The sequence below is a fragment of the Apteryx mantelli genome, chromosome 5 (genome assembly GCF_036417845.1).
Source record: "Apteryx mantelli isolate bAptMan1 chromosome 5, bAptMan1.hap1, whole genome shotgun sequence".
NCBI classification, from domain to species: Eukaryota; Metazoa; Chordata; class Aves; order Apterygiformes; family Apterygidae; genus Apteryx; species Apteryx mantelli.
The window spans coordinates 18022765-18040627 of record NC_089982.1 but is presented as its reverse complement, the minus strand read 5'-3'; the positions used below and the strand labels follow the sequence as shown (position 1 = coordinate 18040627).

Genomic DNA, 17863 nt, shown 5'->3' with positions numbered 1-17863 from the left:
CCAGAGAATCAGTTTTGATACTAGAGAAGTTTTAAGTAAGTTATAGTAAGAGTTCACGGGGAGCTTGGACAATGCAGGCTTTCTGCTCATTAGACGGGGGTAAGGTTAAATGACAATGGTCAGTGTTATATAAGCTTTTAAATAGACTAAGATTGTTTCAAAATTGTTTATAAAGTGAAAAAAAGTATAAAGGCTATGCGATCTTCATTGTCTGAAGAATTTTTCTTTAGAAATTTAGTCATGCTGGCTATTAAGATCCTTATGCCTTTTGTGTCTCTACCTCAGAAGGTGGTGATTTGAAACCTGAATCCTGTGGTTTGAGCCCATCTCAAAACAAGGTGTTATGTTGAGGTACAAATATAGGTGTTTGCCTCTGGATAGCTGATGAAGTTTAAAGGTATAGTGGTATCAGCTGCCTTTCTGCATATGCAATTTTAAAATTACTACTTTTTTTTTTCTTTCCATATAATATTTGCCTAGAACAGTATCTTCCCTTCCACATACTTATTTTGAATTGCTCCTGATTATTAGTGCTGGATAATTTTGTTTGCTGAGGAAATGCCCTTGCAATGACCTACAGAGTTTGCAAATAATTATAAGCTAAATTTTAGTCCTACCATTTATGATTCTGATTTTGTGTTTTGCTCATGATAGCCCAGTACAAAGTCCTGTTCTAGTGATGCATTAATGGTGTCCTCATCTAAAAGCAATGTTAATTTATTTCCTTATTTTATTTGTAACATCCTTTTTGGATGGAATTCAAGATAAATATAGAATAATGACTGAAATTTGTAAAGGCTGGCTAGAAAGAACAGATCCAGAGCTGGAAGGCCTCCCTGCTGCAGCATTTACTTATAGCCTTCATGCCAGTCCAGAGAGTAACCATTTGCATAACGGTTAAATTCTTTGTAGAGTCAGTCAGAAACCAGAGGACAAGTATTCTTTTGAGGAGCTGTATGTAGGGGCTAAAGCTCTCATACAGATGTGCTGTGGTGTCCAAAGGTGTATGCAGTGACCCAGACAACAGTCCTGTTTTACACTGGTGTTTATCCAGCATGTCTACATCCATGTTGCTGCATCAGTGCAAAACTCCCCAAAGTAGATGATCGCTTTGCATCTTTGACGAATTGTCTATGGTGGTATTATCTGCAGTGGTGTAAGGTTATCAGAAAAGGTGGCATGCCGCAACAGGGGACTCGTGTGGATGCAGGGCCTGTTTTGCTTGGGAGGTGGTAACTTTCAGAGAAGAATAGTGCAGGGTTGACAGGTGGGGGCAGTAATATCTTAAACTACTGCAGCCAAATCTGTGGGAACCTGTTTGTTTAAAACCTTTGCATGAACTCACTGAACTTGAATTTGAAAGAGAAAAACATCAACAGCCTGTCATGATGATAGAGATTGCATAGTAATTGGAAACAAAAGACTTCTGGATTAACACTGCGGAATTGGGGCAGCTTCAATAGAACTGCTCTGAATTTATTCTAGTTTAACAGAAGGCATGGTTTTGCGTTCAGCTTTTTGTCTTAGTTGATAAAGAGTATCAACTTGCAGTCTCGTAAAGTGAGAATTGTAGTAACCTCTTAAATTTGTGGCATTTCAGAAAGGGATGGAATATGGTACACAACAAAAGAAAACCACACAAAAGATCTTGCTGTGTGTCTTAAAAGTTTAGAAGATAAAACTACAGCCTTTAAGACTCTAGTTGCATCTTTAAACAGTAAAAAAAGTCATTCGTTTAAAAATACCCCTAAAACAAACCCTGAAACTGAGACGTGAAAATGAGACATGATTTAACTTAATTATAAGCCTTGAACAAGGAAACAGCATGTTCTCAGAATACTTAATTACAGCATTGTTTTTAGTTTTTTTTTTTTTTTGTGCGTGTTGCTCCAGTCAGTCTTCAAAAGAAAAATAAAAGGCAAAGAAAACACGGAAGTACAGTAAACATCTTGAAATGCAGTTTCCTCCTTACTGGGAAGCTACCACATGACTTGCTGAAAAAGCTGGGGGGGGGGGCAGCTTGCAGTTGTTCTTTAGTAGCGTTAAAACTCAATTTTCTATAAATCTGCTTCTTGAGAAATAATATTCTACAAAGTCTGTAAAGCATCACCACAGTGTTTGAATGCTTTTAGTGTTGTATAGCTGAATTAAATATTTAAGAAAAATACACTGAATTGTGTGATAGTCCTGAAAGCTGATTTGCTTTACTAATTGACAGATGACAGCAGAAATGGAACAAGACTTTATGCTATTGATGCACTCGGTTTTGTAATCTGAACTTTTAAAGGTGAGAAGATAGATTTTAATTTAGAGTGAATTCTGGAAAGAGTGAAGCTAATTAGGGTAACTCAGTCTTCTACGATTATAGTGGCTTTTTTTTTTTTTTTTTTTTTTTTTTCAATCTCACTAGAAGATTGCTGGGAATTGAACTGAAACGGGACCTAGATTTCATTTGGCCAATATACTGAACATAGGTTACTCAATCTATAACTGTTCTTAAAAGTACACAGATACTATGTTTTAATGGTTGGATTTCTGCACAAAAAGAGATTCAGCTACCATTTCTCTTCCTGGACCAGTATTTCTTATAAATGTGCCCCACTGTGGTGTGAAAAATCACCTGTGATTATATACATGGTATACTTTTTGTGGTTATACACTGTATACTTGTTTTAATAAATATATGGAAGGGATGGTATTTCCTCTTAAATTAAAATGAAGTGTTGTCAGTCCAAAGAATCAGGACCAAAAATGTAAAATATTGACGATGTTCAATAATGTTTTAACAGCTTGTCTAGTGTAGATTCCTATGGTGTGCTGAATTGGTTGTGTGAAAGCCAGAGGCTATATAAAAAAAAAAAAAAACCCTCTACTTATCCCTATTTTTGTCTGCTGTTCACTCTTACACTCTAATCTGCATACCAGGAGCAGCAGCATGGTTTCATGTGTCAGTCATGCTTTATTCTTACATTATTTGGTGTATGAAATGTATATGTTTAAGTAATTAACTCCTTAGCATCCAGAGGTGTTTTACACATTCCTTGCTCTGATTTTACAGTCTATGATTATAGACAATAAGGAAACATAAGGACAGAAATGGAAAAAGAGAAAATAGGGGTAACATCCTGCAGCTGGTTGGGGTTTCTTTGAATACTTCTGGTTGCATTTCTATGCAGAATCATGTATATGCACCTACTTGCATTTTTAACTCTGTTGCTTGCTTTGTATGCATGCTGACCCTTTGCATACACTTCCAAATTCTTCTGTAATAAATTATTACAGTAACAGGAAGATAAAAATCATGCTAATTTTAGCATTTACTTCTCTTACTGGAATTTACTAATTTTTCTGGTTTTAAGCATATTTTTACCTTCTCACTTCTTCAGGTGTATTCTGAGGCAGCCCTGAGACAGCAAATTACCTGCCTGGCAAGGATTCTAACCTGGATGATAAAAGGAGTAAACATTATAAAAGTCCAAATGTGTGGGCTACGTTGGGCTTATTCATATCACCGTATATTTTGGAGCATTTATTTTAATCAACTAAACTTTTTTTTTAAAAAAAAAAGCAAAATCCAGAATGCTACAACCCCTAATCTAAGATCTTGGAGCGGTTGCTGAAACGAGCATTTTCCATTTCACGTTGAGCTGCGTGAGCGAACGCATCCGCAGCTGAGCAGGCGTACAAGGGAATGAGTCTTGAAAGCCCTTCGACTCTTGTATTTTTGTATGGTCGCAACACCCCCTCCAGCTGGTAGGGGGGCCCGTGAGTGCTGCAAGGGTAAGAGGTCTTTAGAGCCCGAGCACTTTTCTACATCGTGAAATGATGTGGTGGCTTGCAAAAGTGACCCGTCTCGGGGAGGGGGTAGTTTGAGAGGGGCTGTGGCCGCCTCGGCCAGGGGCGCCCGAAGCTGCGCGCCCTGCGCCTCAGCCGCCGTGTACGTGTTGCTCGCCCCCCCCGCGCCGGGGCCGTTAGGCGGGCTCGCGCCCGCGGAGCAGCCGTTAACGGCCGGCGCGGGGGAGGGGCGCGGCCCGCCCCGCGGCCGTTAGCGGCCAATGGGCCGCGCCGAGGGGCGGTGGGCGCCGGCCCCCTGCGGACGTGGCCGGGCCGGGCCGGGCTCTCCCGCAGCGGCGCCATGGCGGCGCGGCCGCGGCGCGGGGCCGCCGCTGGCCCCTCGCGGCCGCCTCGGGGGCGGGCGGGCCGCCTCGTGCTGCTGCTGCTGCTGCCGCCGCTGCTGCTGGCCGCGGGCGGCGCGGAGGTGCGCAGCCTGCGCGGGAGCTGGCGGCTGCGCAACGGGAACGGCTCGGTGGCGCTGCGAGGGGAGGTGCCGGGCTGCGTGCACACCGCCCTGCGCCGCGGGGGCCGCATCCAGGTACGGTACGCAGCCGGCTCAGAGGGGCCCCGGGGAGAGCCCCCGCTCCAGGCCGCGACCGGGCGCCGGCGGCGCGGCCTGGCGAGCGCTGCTGGGCGCCTCAGCCAGGCGGCGTTTGGTGCCTGCAGCGCGCCAGGGAGTGAAAAGCTGAACCCGCCCTCTGACGCTTGGCCTGTTGCTGCGAGAAATCGAGGGGGTGCAGGCATTTCGGTCCGACCAGAAGCCTCGCAGAGCACCTCAGAGCGGTTGGGACTGTACTCCCGCGCTGCCTCGCAAAAGGGCCGTGTCCCGAACCAGGAGTAAATCTGCTACACTTAAAAGAACTGTTCCTCCCATAACACTTCTCAAAACCTTTGTTTTTACACTTACTACCTCTTCTAGTTTTCAGACGTATGAAACCATAGTGATGGCTTCCTGTGACAAAAGACCAAAATTGCGTTTGTAGGTTGGTAGCAAAGCCCTCTCTTTAGTCCCTGACATCAGGATAAGCCCTTTGTCACTCGAACCACATGGCGCTGACTGGATCATCGTTAAATAAGATACCTTTCTAAAACGAGGTATGTGGAAGGTGAAAGTTAAATGCATACATGGAAAAGGGAGAAGAAATAGGGCATAGTGAGGTCATCAAAATAATCTATAAAAGTAATAAATACACTGCCATCTTAATGTATGTGAAAGTGTCATATATTGTCTGATTATGTCAGACATACCTATAGTACCAGCTTAACCGGGGGCCTGATCTTGCATTTCTTATACAGTATTAAAAAAAATATATCTTGGATGGATTTGGATGGATACATTTTCTCTTTTTTTATTCTTTAATCTTTATTCTTCTGATTACTATCCTTCTCTGCTCTGACAAGTTAGGGAGGTTATGGAGAAAGTGATAGAAAGCAGGATAACATTAGCCTTATTCTGTGCTGGCATACATTGGGAAACCCAGTACTAATAATAGATGCCAAAGAGAGTCATTGCCAGATTAAAGAAATAGTCAACATTGAAAAAGTAAATACATCAAAAGGGGATAAGCAGAGCCATTATGATCTGTTGCTTCAACATCTGTGTGCTAATTTACGGGATATTTTGAATGTGTATGAGGGAGATGTTGAAAGAGCTTTTCTAAACAAGTTAAAAAAGGCAATGGACAAGTAGAGTATGTATGGCGAATCAGTGACTAGAGTTGTGCCTGTTTCTCCCATGCAAAAATGCATAAGATCAGCTGAACGCCTCTGATGTTTGCCAGTGCCGTGAGGCATTGCTATAATAACTGTGAATAACTATTCAGGGGAGACTGTGACCAATGCACTGACTCACACATGCAAGATAATGATGTAATGAAAGACTCACATTTAAGTACTCACACATTAAGTACTCTTGTGAAGTGAGAAACTATGTTTGCTGATTTAACTACATTGCTATAAACTGACCTGTAATATTAGTCACCTTAAACAGCAGTATGGTATTTGGAAATGAGGCTGTGATCATGAATTCTCATGTGCCTGGGCAGAATCCCAAAGCTGCATGTAGTTACTTAATCAGCCAAAGCTTAATCAGCCTGCTGGGCAGCAGCACAGGTCTTGCTGATAGGTACAGGGGTGCTAGGCTAATTAAATTGATGACAGTTGTTCGTGGACACTTAGAACATGTTTATGTGAATATGGGTTTGAACTCGCTCCATATATGTTCTGATATGGCCAGGTATGAACCTGCTGTGGTCTGAAAACTGTCGCTAGGTTGGTGCAGTGCTCTGCCAGAATTAGTATGCTCTGCCAAGGAGCTGTGTTGGCCAAAATACTTGGCTGGTGTAGTTGCTTGGCTACTGGACCTGGCTGGTGTTTGGCTGGCTCCAATGCAGCAAGAGTAGCTTGCTGGATATTAAGGCTGCAATATATGGCTTAGATTACAGGAGGAGGCTGCAAGCTACTTGTCAGTGTGTGGTTTATTTCAAATTTAGGTCGATGCACAAACTGATTTTGCCCAGGGATGGTAGCCTTACTTAATCTGCTCTGCAGACTATACATTTCAGTAGAAAGGAATCTCTCTGACACCAAGAGTTTGTTACTCATTTCTCCAGATCCTCTTAGCATTCTTTCTAGAGATGTCTTTACTCTTTGGCTTATAAAATATACATTAGATGAACACATCTTTTTGCATGCACCAAATATACGTATCTTCAAAAATGCTGTTGGGGAAGGTACTTCTGAGTTTCCTACTGAAGTAATATTTTCTTCTTGTGTTCAAGGAAGACAATTCAAATGCTGGATTAAATATGATAAAAGCTCTAAGGGTAGGAGATAACATCAGAATATGTGTTCAGCTGGATTACTTTAACAACATTTCATTAGCACTCAGTAGCTCTTATTATTATTTACGTGTAAAACTAAAAAAAAAAAAAAAAAAAAAGCCACCAGAAATGCACATTAACAAGGTTAATAGTTACTTGAATAGAGTTAGTGCAAAGTTTGGGCAAAAGTGCACGCATCTAACGAACTTGCAGCAGATCTATTGCTAAAACGAAATCTCTGGAAAAGGCTTTGCAGAAACAGTTCTGTGTAAGGTTATTTTTAAGTAAACTGTCAGCCTAGGATTTTCTTTTAGACACTCTTCTGATAAGCAAGATGTATCAGCAGGTAACTTGTGCATTACATTTTTGTGTTAGAAATAGTAGTCCTCTAGCATGCACTGTCCAAGTACTGCATGATGCCGTTTCTGCTGGCAGGTGACTCCTGTAAAGTTTCAAATCAGATGAATATGGCTATTGTAACTGGATTTTCTCATCTGCCAGCCATTTGTGTTCATACAGAAAGGGTGTTTTGTATTATTAGCTGTCACTTTGATTTATAAAGCACTATTATGGGGAGTGTGCTAATACAGGGGCTGGATAATGCAGTTTTCTGCCCCAGTATACAACAGGGGCATGAACTTGACACAGAAGGTTACAGTGGTCTTAGTCCTACTTCTGTATTACTCTGTCAAAATACGTTAGAAGAGGCAGAGGCTTACATATCTCAAGTGGTATTTCTGCAGTTCTGAAAAGTAGTGCTTATTTTTAGTAGCTTACTCTGCATTTGTATAAAATATGTTGTCGCGTATTTTCTGACGCTTTGTCATAGCTGAGATTTTTCAGAGTGAGCCAAGTAGCAATTGCATTGGTTCTCATTGGTTCTAACAGGTTAAGTGGCGTTCATTGATGAAAATAGTTGATCAGTATAAATATATAGTTTTCTGTTACATGTATGTGCTTTGCTGAGCTCTGTGAAAACACGTGGAAACATTCAAAAGCCTGAGTGAAACTTAGGACTAATATTAAAGAGCACTCAAGTCTAAATAGGTGTTCTCTTCTGAAAGCTTGTGAAGTTAAAATAGATAAAATTACGGTAGCCTTTTACATATAAAGAGTATTAAAAGAATATTAAGAAAAGTGTATTAATATTTTGTTAATTATCCTAATATTAGTCTTCCAGCTTTACTCTTCTGTAGTATTTGGCTCAGTGTTCAGCTGTAACTCATCTTGAGCACAAGGTGACATTCAGTTAACTGCCTTGTTGGAATAAGTACTGAAAATGAATCATTTGAGGATGCAATTCCAAAACTAACGTTCCAAGAATACGATCCATTCATCACTACTGTTACTTCAGCTTCACTTCAAGCTGTAAATATGTGAAGCTGGGCTTGCTGAAGATTGTATAAATGTTCTGACTGCTATAGCCTATGAGATGACAAGGAGTGTGTGGGTTTAAGATAAGTACTTTAACTATTTAGCTTCCAGTCTGAAGTTGGCAACAGTGAAATCATGAAACTAAATAGTGGAACATCACTTGCAAGTTTTATTTTGATCATCTGTTACATCAGTGGGATTTTCTTACTGTGTACATTATAAAATATCAGCAGAACTGATTTATGAGAGGAACATGCAAAGCAGTTTCAAATTAGATCATAACAAAGCTAAGATAACAGAAAAGAATCTTGTTCTGGTTTTTGTTCCCTGTATTACGTTTAATTTTGTTACAAGCGGATCTTCTGCCTGGATCCAGCTGCCTCTGTCTAGCATCATTCAGGTGTTTGTGCCGTGCTCCTCTGAACTCTGCTTGTAGTAGCTTGGGGCAGGGGGCCTGAGGCCGGCCCCGCATTGGGCAGTACGTGCCTGGCAAAACCGCTGCACCAGGGCTTTGGGCCTCCCTTCTGATGCCTCCCTTCCTGATGTCTCATCCATTTCCTGCTTATGAGAGGCTCTTAGCTTAGGTGACCGTAGCGTTTCAGTATCCCCTTAGATCATTGCAAAGAGGAGTTTATATCTAGCCTCTTGGCACTGCCTTCAGTTTAGTACTGCCAGTGCGCTTTTGAAGTCCTCCTAAGGTCCTGTTATCTGGACTGGAAATTGTTTCCTTTTGATCCTCTGTAGTAGGGGTTTTTTTACTTCATCTTAGCAAGCTGTTTGCTGCTGCTTACAGCATTGAAGCTCGGAGCAGAGAACAAACAATCAGGGAGATTGAGTAGTTCGGAGTTTTTCCAAAAATTTCAGGGGAGCAGGAAAATACAAGGCTATCACGTTTGGTTGCATCTAAAAATAGCTGTAGCTGACTCCACCCCTTTATGACTTGGTTCCAAAAAACACAGTGAGCTGATGAACGTGAATCTTGTTTAATACGTGTGCAGTGTATTTCTTACTGTCTTTCAGATTCTCACAGTGCCTTTAAGGGTTTTAAGTTTGTCTCTTTTTCATCCAATTTTCTGAAATAGAATTTCATCCCACATTAAATCAGGTCACATTAAAGTTTTATTTCAGATAAGTCCAAACAGTTTGATTTCTATAGATACATCTTCCAGCACTCAAAACAGTTACAGTTAATAATGAAAACATCTGTAATCTTACAAGGTTATTGGAGAAGTCATTTTCCTTTCTTACAGGACTTTGTTGTGGGCATGCTTTTTTCCTTAACCTTAACTGTCTTAAAAGCATCGCTTGAACATTGCCACATGACTAATCTTACTGCTAGTAACATTTGTCGTACTTAAAACGGCTAACCAGTGTTAGCATTAAATGGCTTTGCGGTGTGATATATAAGCTGTTTTAAGTAGCAATGGTATCAGTAAACTGTAATTTTTGTGTAAAGGTACACAGAGCTGTGAGCTTCCATTCTTGAAAGTTTGATGTTTGAGGCCTGTGAGGAAAAAGCAGTATTTGTGGAGTTGTACGAAAATATGAGTTCCAAGGGAGTTTAGCACCTTCTGTGACATATATTTTAGCAGTCAATGCATTTCTTAAAAGTTGAAGACTTCAGACTGTTACAGATGAAAGCTCCTTCAGGAAGAAGGATCTGCAGTACTCTCTGAATAGATTTAAACAAGCAGCTCTGTTTGTACAAGGCTGTAAGAGCCCATCTGATGATGTAATTTCTGCCTCTGATGAAGCATCCCTACGTTTCTCTCAGCTGCTAGACAAACAGTGTGGCATTCTCCAAATATCAGGTCTTTTTTTCATACATATCTTAGTTTCCAGGCTTTCATGGGAGAAACAATACAGTACTTTTACAAAGGGTCTTGACCTTTGGCCAGACACTGGTGTTGGTTGTTTGACCACTAACCAAATGTTCTTTGACTTTACAATCTGCTGTTGGTAGTGCATTTATGGCTTGCATCTCGTGCTTTTGTTAAATATTCCTCACATACAAGTGGCAATGATTGAAATTTAACATGCACATCTTCCAGAACATAGCCTAAAATGAATAGAATGTTAAAGTGAGACAGATGTTGTAAATGTACGATGTATTCCTCAAACATTTTGCATGTAAAAGTAGTAGTATGAAAATCTTGAAATTCAGTAATTGTTCTGGTAAGCTCATGATGGCTTAACTTCTAGAGAATACACTGTGTTGCCAGTATGGAGGTCCTGTATCTACCAGGTCAAAGTTCTACTGAAGTGATGAGGGCTTTCCTTCTTGATTCTTATTCCCTTATGGTAAGAAATTTGATTGAAAGAAGACAGCATAGAGGCAAGGCTACAACTTTCCCTCTATAGAGGCTCTAGGAATAATGTTTATATTGCTCTGGGACTCCAGAAGAGATTACGCTGCTGAGGATGGTCTCTTAAGTGTTATGATTTTGCTCTGCTCTGTAAATAGGTTTGTGTGTATATTGCAGAGCCTGACCCTATTAGTTGTAAAACAAAGACGAGATATACAACAGTGTCTTTCAGAAGAATTCATATCCAAAACTGTCATTAATATCTATGCTGACTTCTGGCATAAGGAGAAAATTTGAGCTTCAGCAAGGCAAATAAAAGAGCTGAGCAAATTTTCTTCAGAATTTAATCTGGATATTCAGAGCAGGTAGTTAGCTGGGCTAGTACTGTAGAAAACTCTTATCAAAGGGAATCTTAATGCAGCTATGCTCTCTCTTCTTAGCTGGGTTTGAGTCACGTAGTCCAGAAGAGATTGGTTTTTGTTTTGGGAAAGCAGTTCAGCTGTGAGCTGAGCTGTTAGTCGCCGACCCAGATACCTGCATGCTGAACTGTTGGACAGGCAGCTGTGACACAGTACCTCTTGGCTGCCTTGGTGTGAGGTGCAAGGCAGAGGGTTGTCAGGTCCACGTACCTGATTCCTTCAGCCTAGGGGAGGAACACTGTGACCAGCATAAGGTAATAAATACAGCTTGAAGCCAAAGGGGTCGAGGACATAGCTTAGACCACCTGTACCTCTATTCTGACTGAGCAATGTGACTAAAGAGAAAAGAACACGTTTGGTATAAATGCAGTGTTATTCTCAAAAGCAGTCATTTAATTTTACACGGCAAACCAAATTGTGTTCCTTCTCTTTCTCTCTTTCTCCCTCCCTCCAACTATGGCAATTTCATTTGATCTTACCATATCAAGACCAGTTGACAAGAAACAATAGGAGTGTTTGCTATTATTTTAAACTGTAGAGATTTGTTCACTGCTGTCCCTAGAGGTCTAAAAATCTGTTTCTGTGCCTCTTACAGTCCTATTAGTCTTACTTTCTCCATCGTTATGAGGGTGATCATGTTTCTGTTTCTCCCATTAAGTCACAAGCTGTCTTGATTTTCTTTTTAATTTCCAGCCCAGTCATTTCTTATGTAAAAACAAATCCCGCTCCCTCTATTTTAAGTATGAATGATTATAGCAAACAGGATTTGACCTATATAGTTAAAGCCAAATATTACTAAAACTTTGCTTTCACATATTACTTCAAAGGTGAAAAGGAGTACAGAACTAACTAAAATAAGACAGGTGGTTTTTGCACTTGCAGACTGTCTGAAAGAACAAGTGCTCATCTAATGGATATTATGATGCATTTTTTTTAGTAACACCGTTACTAAATAAATGTAATTTTTTTTGTTACTAGGATCCATACTATAGATTTAATGATGTGATGTACAGATGGATCTCACTGGATAACTGGACTTACAGCAGGACATTCAAAACTCCTTTTGACGTCAGGTAAGCAATAAGGATATATCTAAAATACTTCTGTGCCATCTTTCATGCCGAATTGCTTGTTAATCTGTCAGCTCAAAATCTACTTAATACTTTTGTGTGTAATAAATTAGGCAATAATATGCAGCTGTAAAGCTGTTGCTAAAGGACACTTTAGTAGTTGTTTTTTCCCCCAGTTTTTTCCATTGTTAAAAATTACTTATGAATTGCAGACTGAGGAAGGATAATAATTAGGTTAATTGGAAGCTAGCCCATCTGATATCTGGTGGGTATGTGAACATGCTGCGTTGCAGACTTGAGCCACCTAGCTGTCATCTTAATTTGACTATTTAAAGATATAATGTAGCTACACTAAGTCAAACATTTTGGAAACAGTGAGACTACTGCTGAAGATAACAGGGACGTGTATTATCTGTTTCCCGTGTGTTGTTAACTCCACATATTCTAACGGTTTTACATCCATATGTCATCTTCTGTAGAAAGTGGCAAAAAGTGAATTTGGTTTTTGAGGGAGTGGATACAGTAGCACAAATCCTGATCAACAATATCACTGTTGGCAGAACAGACAACATGTTCAGCAGATATGTAAGTAATACATTTATTTCTGAAGGTGCTCCTGTTTTTCCTTCAAAGCCCTTTTGTGCCAAACACTTTCAGTGTGTTCAAGTAGACATGAAAATAGGTGCTAGCACTCAGAAAGTCTTGTCCTGAGGGGTGTATGTGTAGTCAGATAACTATTGGAAAGAGGAGTGTACTTAGCCTTCCAGGAGCAGCAGGGTCAGATCTAGACGGGAGTGTGTCTTGTTCTAAATGAGAAGGCCGATGCAAGAGGATCAATTCAGCTAATAATATAAGTCTTGCTTCTCGGGATCTGTCACAGCTCCAAGAAAACGTAAGCTTAAATCTGTTATATTAGCTGTAAATCTGCTTACTAATAGGTATTAGAATGGTTTACATGTGAATATTGAAATGAAAATGCATGTGGAGCAAAGCCTTCATAAATGTTTCCATGCTTTTTTCTTACATAGGGTTTTACTTTTTAGTGTTGGGATTTTAATAACATTGTTTTGCATTTTTGGGCTTAGCCTGTGTCAGCATGAGAGTACTCATCATAGAATGGTCTTGAGAGTGGCAGAAACATTCAAACCTATTTTATAGCTTTAATGTTTAAAATGATTCTGGGTACTGGTAGAAGGGAAAATCCCTGCTTCTCTCTTAAAGAGTCAATAAAGGAAGAGTTAAAGGAGGAATGTCTTCTATTTGTCAGCTGAGTAATCGAGTCACAAAGGAAATCTGATTTCTTCATGTCTCAGCATTTGCCATTCTGGCAGGTTTCATTGTAGAGATACTGGACAGAGACGAGAGACCTGGATTCTGACACCTGGGTCTGTGTGACCTGGAACAAGTCACTTAGGTTCTCTGTGACTTGGATTTGCTCTTTGTGAAATAAGAAACTTCATACAGCTTTTATGAAATTATAATTATTTAATATTTGGAAGGTGTTTAAAGGTTACCAGTAGGAGGCTCTGTAGAATGGAGAAGTGGTTTATTTTACCCTTATTTCTGCAGCTTCATTGTGTCACAGGTTGTAACAGTTCATGAAATGACCTTTAGTGTAAAACCAGAATGAAATGTTTTAGATTGAGTCTAAGCTTGTTGTGACCCAGACTTCTATGTTGTTCACTTGTTCCACACAAGAAATACCTCTGCAAAAAAGTCTCTGTGAAGGCTCCTGTGGAGGATGCTATTGACTTTGTAGTTTTCTGCTGTCTGCTATAGAAGTGAGGCAAGTGTTGCTAGAAGGATGTTCACCAGTTGGGAAGAAGTGCCAAGACTTGGACTGTCAGGAGTTAACAGTGAGAAGAAGAAATGGATATTAGCCATTGGAACCATATTGTCTTGATAGCACAGGATAATTATGAAACCAAACATTTATCCTTCTGTGCAGTCACACTGAAGGGGATCTTGTGAGTCGATGAGGAAGCTCCCAAATGCTTTGTTTGGTGCTGACATGGAACGTGTATCTGTGCATTTTAGGGATGGGGGTGGAGAGAGCATGAAATAGGCCTTTGCAGCACTTGTGCAAAAGGCGGCTCAGAGCTCTGTGGTAGATAAGCTGGCAGCACAGTGTGAGTTGGAAGGACTCTGATCTAGACCAACTTTCTGAATGGGAACAAAAAACATCTTTCTAAAGATTCAGATGAGTTCTGAGTGAGGAAGGAAGGTAAAGAATCTCCTGCCATCCTCATCTTTCAAGCAGTTCTGTGTGCAAGCAGAGTGCTGCAGCCTGCAGTGGAGGCTCAGAGTGGGCAAAGTGCTTTGCCCAGAAAGGTCTCCTTGTATCCACAGTCTTAATGTACTTTTTTTTTTTCAGCTTAAGAGGTAGCTTTTCTTTTCCTCCAAAACCTGAGCCTGTTGAGGCTGTAGTTCAAATGCCTTTGAATAACATCTGTATGGTATTAAAATCCCAGTGTGACAGTGATTATAAATATCATAAATAAATGTCGGAACTGTAATGACTTTGTTCTCTTTTCTTGACCTAGAGCTTTGATATTACCAGCATTATTAAGGAGGTCAATTTTGTTGAAGTCCGTTTCTTATCAGCCATTTCATATGCAGCAGAGCAGAGCAGATGCCACACAACATACAGCATCCCCCCGGCGTGCCCTCCACCTGTGCAGAAAGGAGAGTGCCATGCTAATTTCATCCGAAAGGTAGGGGCAAATTTGTCTGTCTCTTGCTTGAGGCTTGAAAAGAGGGAGTCACCATGTGCTGTCCTCACAGATGTATTCTGAAACCTGCAGTGTCACTGTATTAGTAGAGCATACTTTTCATTGCAACTGTCTTCTGGTGCCCCTCCAAGAAATCTATAATCCAGCATGTTGCTAATGTAAGAGGCATAACAAGGTCAGGCCAACCATATCTAGATGATAAGAATGTTTAAAAGACTGTGTTTTTCAAGGAGTCAGCCAGGAGACTTGCTGCTAGGAAAGCAGGATAGCAGTGGGAGATGTGTAATCATTACGTTTTGATCCACCGGGTGGGTTTAGCAATGTATACTGACAATAGAGTTCACTGTTAGAAATACCAGAGGATATTGCCAAGGGTGTAAAAATCTCAGCCAAGCAGCTTTGTGAGTTTTTGCCATTGCTCATGTGCTGTGCTATTTATACTGGGCAGCTCTGACGTGTCCTGAGAAGAGTTATCTAACAGAAGACCTGTTCTCATCTTATTATGGTGTTGTGTTGTTGTTAGTGTGACTTATAAGTACTTATTCAGTAAAAACAACAATGTAATATGCAGTGAGCGAAGCTCAGAAACTCTGAATTAAGACATTGCTTCACTGCTGTTAAAACTAAGTCTGGGTAGACTGTCATTTGTGTAGCATCTCACATATTTCTGACAGCTTTGCAGCAGTTGGAGGCAGTGGCTGGTGACCTTATTTTAGAATTGCCATTTTTGTTTTTTTGCATATTTGTCACCACTTAAATGCCTTTCTTGTTAAGTGACTTTTGGTCTTTTTAAGAAAGTCCTTTAGAGCCTCCTCTAAAAAATGACTAGAATCCTTTTAATATAGAACTGGATCTAATTTCCTTTAAAATTTGTTAACGGAGAGGTACATTTCGTGTTCTCCAAGGAACATTCTTTAGGATTAAGATGCTGTCTTTATTACTACATGATGCTTTTATTTTTACTGCATTTTAGAAAGCTGTTCAGTTCTTCTGAGTCCATGTGCTGTCTCCACCATATTTCTTAGAAATCAGTGCAGGGAGGAGCTTGAAAGGAAGAAGGCACTTGAACAGCTGTAGTCTTATTTATAGAGCAAAAATGGCCAGGAATGATTTTTATGCTTTACTGAGCTATACCTTTAAACTTGTAAGAAAGTGCCTCAGTGCTCTTCCTCAAAGGAATTGATTGACTGTGCTAGGAAGCTGCTTCAGACATTTCCAAAAACATTTTGCATTCCAACTGTAATGCAGCAACAGCAGAGACGGTACATTTGAAAGTAAACAAATGCACCAGGACTTTTCTAAAGTAAGCTGGCAGCTTACAGTCATACAGTAATGGAGAGCTGTTTGCACATCTGAAGTTCAGTATTAAATACAGTGAATATACATGTTTTAATAAGAATTTGTGGTAAAACACAAGCCTTTCATTGGTAATGTACCTTAATGATACAAGTGTATTTTTCTCATGACATATTATTTCCGATAGTCTCTGCAATATTATTAGTGAAACCTGACAGTCTGTCACTGATAAATTTGTTTATTTTTTATAAAGGGAAAATTATTTTCCATCTGGATTGTTTTCTAAGAATGTGTTGTCCCTGATTTTACACTTGAAATAGATACGGTGCTTGCTTCCTGGAAGGCTCTTCTGCAACTTGATAGGCAGGCAGGCTGACTCCAGCGAGGCAAGGGATAGGCCAGACGCGTGCGGTGTGGTTTGCCAAAATTAGTGTGCCTTGGCTGTGAGTTATTAGTCTCTAAATTTAGAACTGTAGGTCACTGTACAAGACTTTAAGGAGATCTATTGTATTTGCTTTGGGGGCTGGGACTGTGTGAAGCTTGGAGGGCAGCTGCATAGATGTCTTCAAGGGATTTTGTTAACTAGAAATCTGACCAGGTTTAAAAACAACTAAATGGAGCACAATGTAGGTGCTACTGTCTGATCAGAATCATTTAATTCTGCCAGTTATTCTGCTGTTAGACCCAGAACTAAGCTATTTCTCAACCATGTGTGTGTTGCCTTTGTTTTTGCGTGAGAGAAACATAAAAAGGAGGAAACAGTGAACATGACTGAACTACACAAATGCACCAAACAAACATACGCATCTCTTTCCTTGTACTAATCTGTGATGTTACTGCAAAAATTAAAGGGTAAAAAATTTCAGAGGTACCTTTGATTTTTAATTTGATACTTTTTAAAAAAATTTTTGTTTAGTATTTGTAACAATCAATTTGCTGCTTATTTTGTCTTTTAGGTATAAAATTAAATACTGGCCTTAAAACTAAAATAATTCAGAGCTGATTTGAGAGTAACCTGCTGGTTGTTTTTTTGATCTTTTTTTTTTTTTTAAGGTGGTGAGGTAGGGTGGTGTTTTGCTTTCTCGCTAATATTAAGTTCTGATATATATGAATATTTCATATAAAATTATATTTTTAATAGAAGTACCAGCAGAGTTTTAGTGAAGGAGTAAGAGAAAAATACAGTATGTTATCCTGAGTTGGTGGAAATTGGGAAAAAATCTTACTTTTGGTCCATGGCAATATTTTATTTCTAGATAGCAAATCATTTTTATTTCTGGAACAGTGTAGACTTGTGTGTGAAAATTAGGCAACTGTAACATAATCGTTTTGTATTCCAGGAGCAGTGTTCCTTTAGTTGGGACTGGGGCCCTTCTTTTCCCACTCAAGGAATCTGGAAGGATGTTAGGATTGAGGCCTATAACCATTATCACCTGATTTACTTCACTTTGACTCCCTTCTTTGGTAAGCTATATACTTTTTATTGTTCTTTCACCCTTGGAATACAGATCATTTTATTGTTAGGCTCAATTAACTGCCCATTTAGGAAAGATGCTATTGTTTTATTATGGCTGTGTATATAATGCTTACCACAGCACACCTATTTAGGTCTTGAGACAGTGCTTCAGTATAAACAATAGTGATAACAATTGTTAAAATTCATGTTTTTTTCTTGAAGATCCCAGAACAACTTCAGAAGTTTAATTGTGATATAACTTAGGTTTGCCCCTGTTCTTCTGTTTTGGAGATTTTTTATTTTATTTTATTTTTTTTTACTGGCATGGGTTTTCACCAAGACTCCCAATAAATATGTCTCTCTCTTTTATCATCTCCATTTAAAACAAAGGCAAAGCAGTTATGGGGATTTAGTTCTGTACTGGGAAGACAAATACACTATGAGCAGAGTTTCAAGAGCACTGAGTTTTCAGGACTCAGCATGAAGTTTGAGACAGAAGAGCAGCTGTGCTATGCAAGGATAATTTGTTAAGTCCGCAATATGAGAGGATAGCC

The 17863-nt window shown here is 39.8% G+C and overlaps 1 protein-coding gene across 1 annotated transcript in view; it reads left to right on the top strand.

The window, feature by feature from the left end:
• The first annotated feature begins 4135 nt into the window (after nt 1–4135).
• MANBA (mannosidase beta) overlaps nt 4136–17863 on the top strand; it is a 46222-nt gene continuing 32494 nt past the window's right edge. Inside the window, exons 1-5 of the mRNA XM_067297019.1 lie at nt 4136–4372; nt 11734–11828; nt 12305–12410; nt 14369–14539; nt 17194–17317. Of these exons, the coding sequence (XP_067153120.1) occupies nt 4136–4372; nt 11734–11828; nt 12305–12410; nt 14369–14539; nt 17194–17317 (733 nt within the window). The remainder of the gene's footprint in view (nt 4373–11733; nt 11829–12304; nt 12411–14368; nt 14540–17193; nt 17318–17863) is intronic.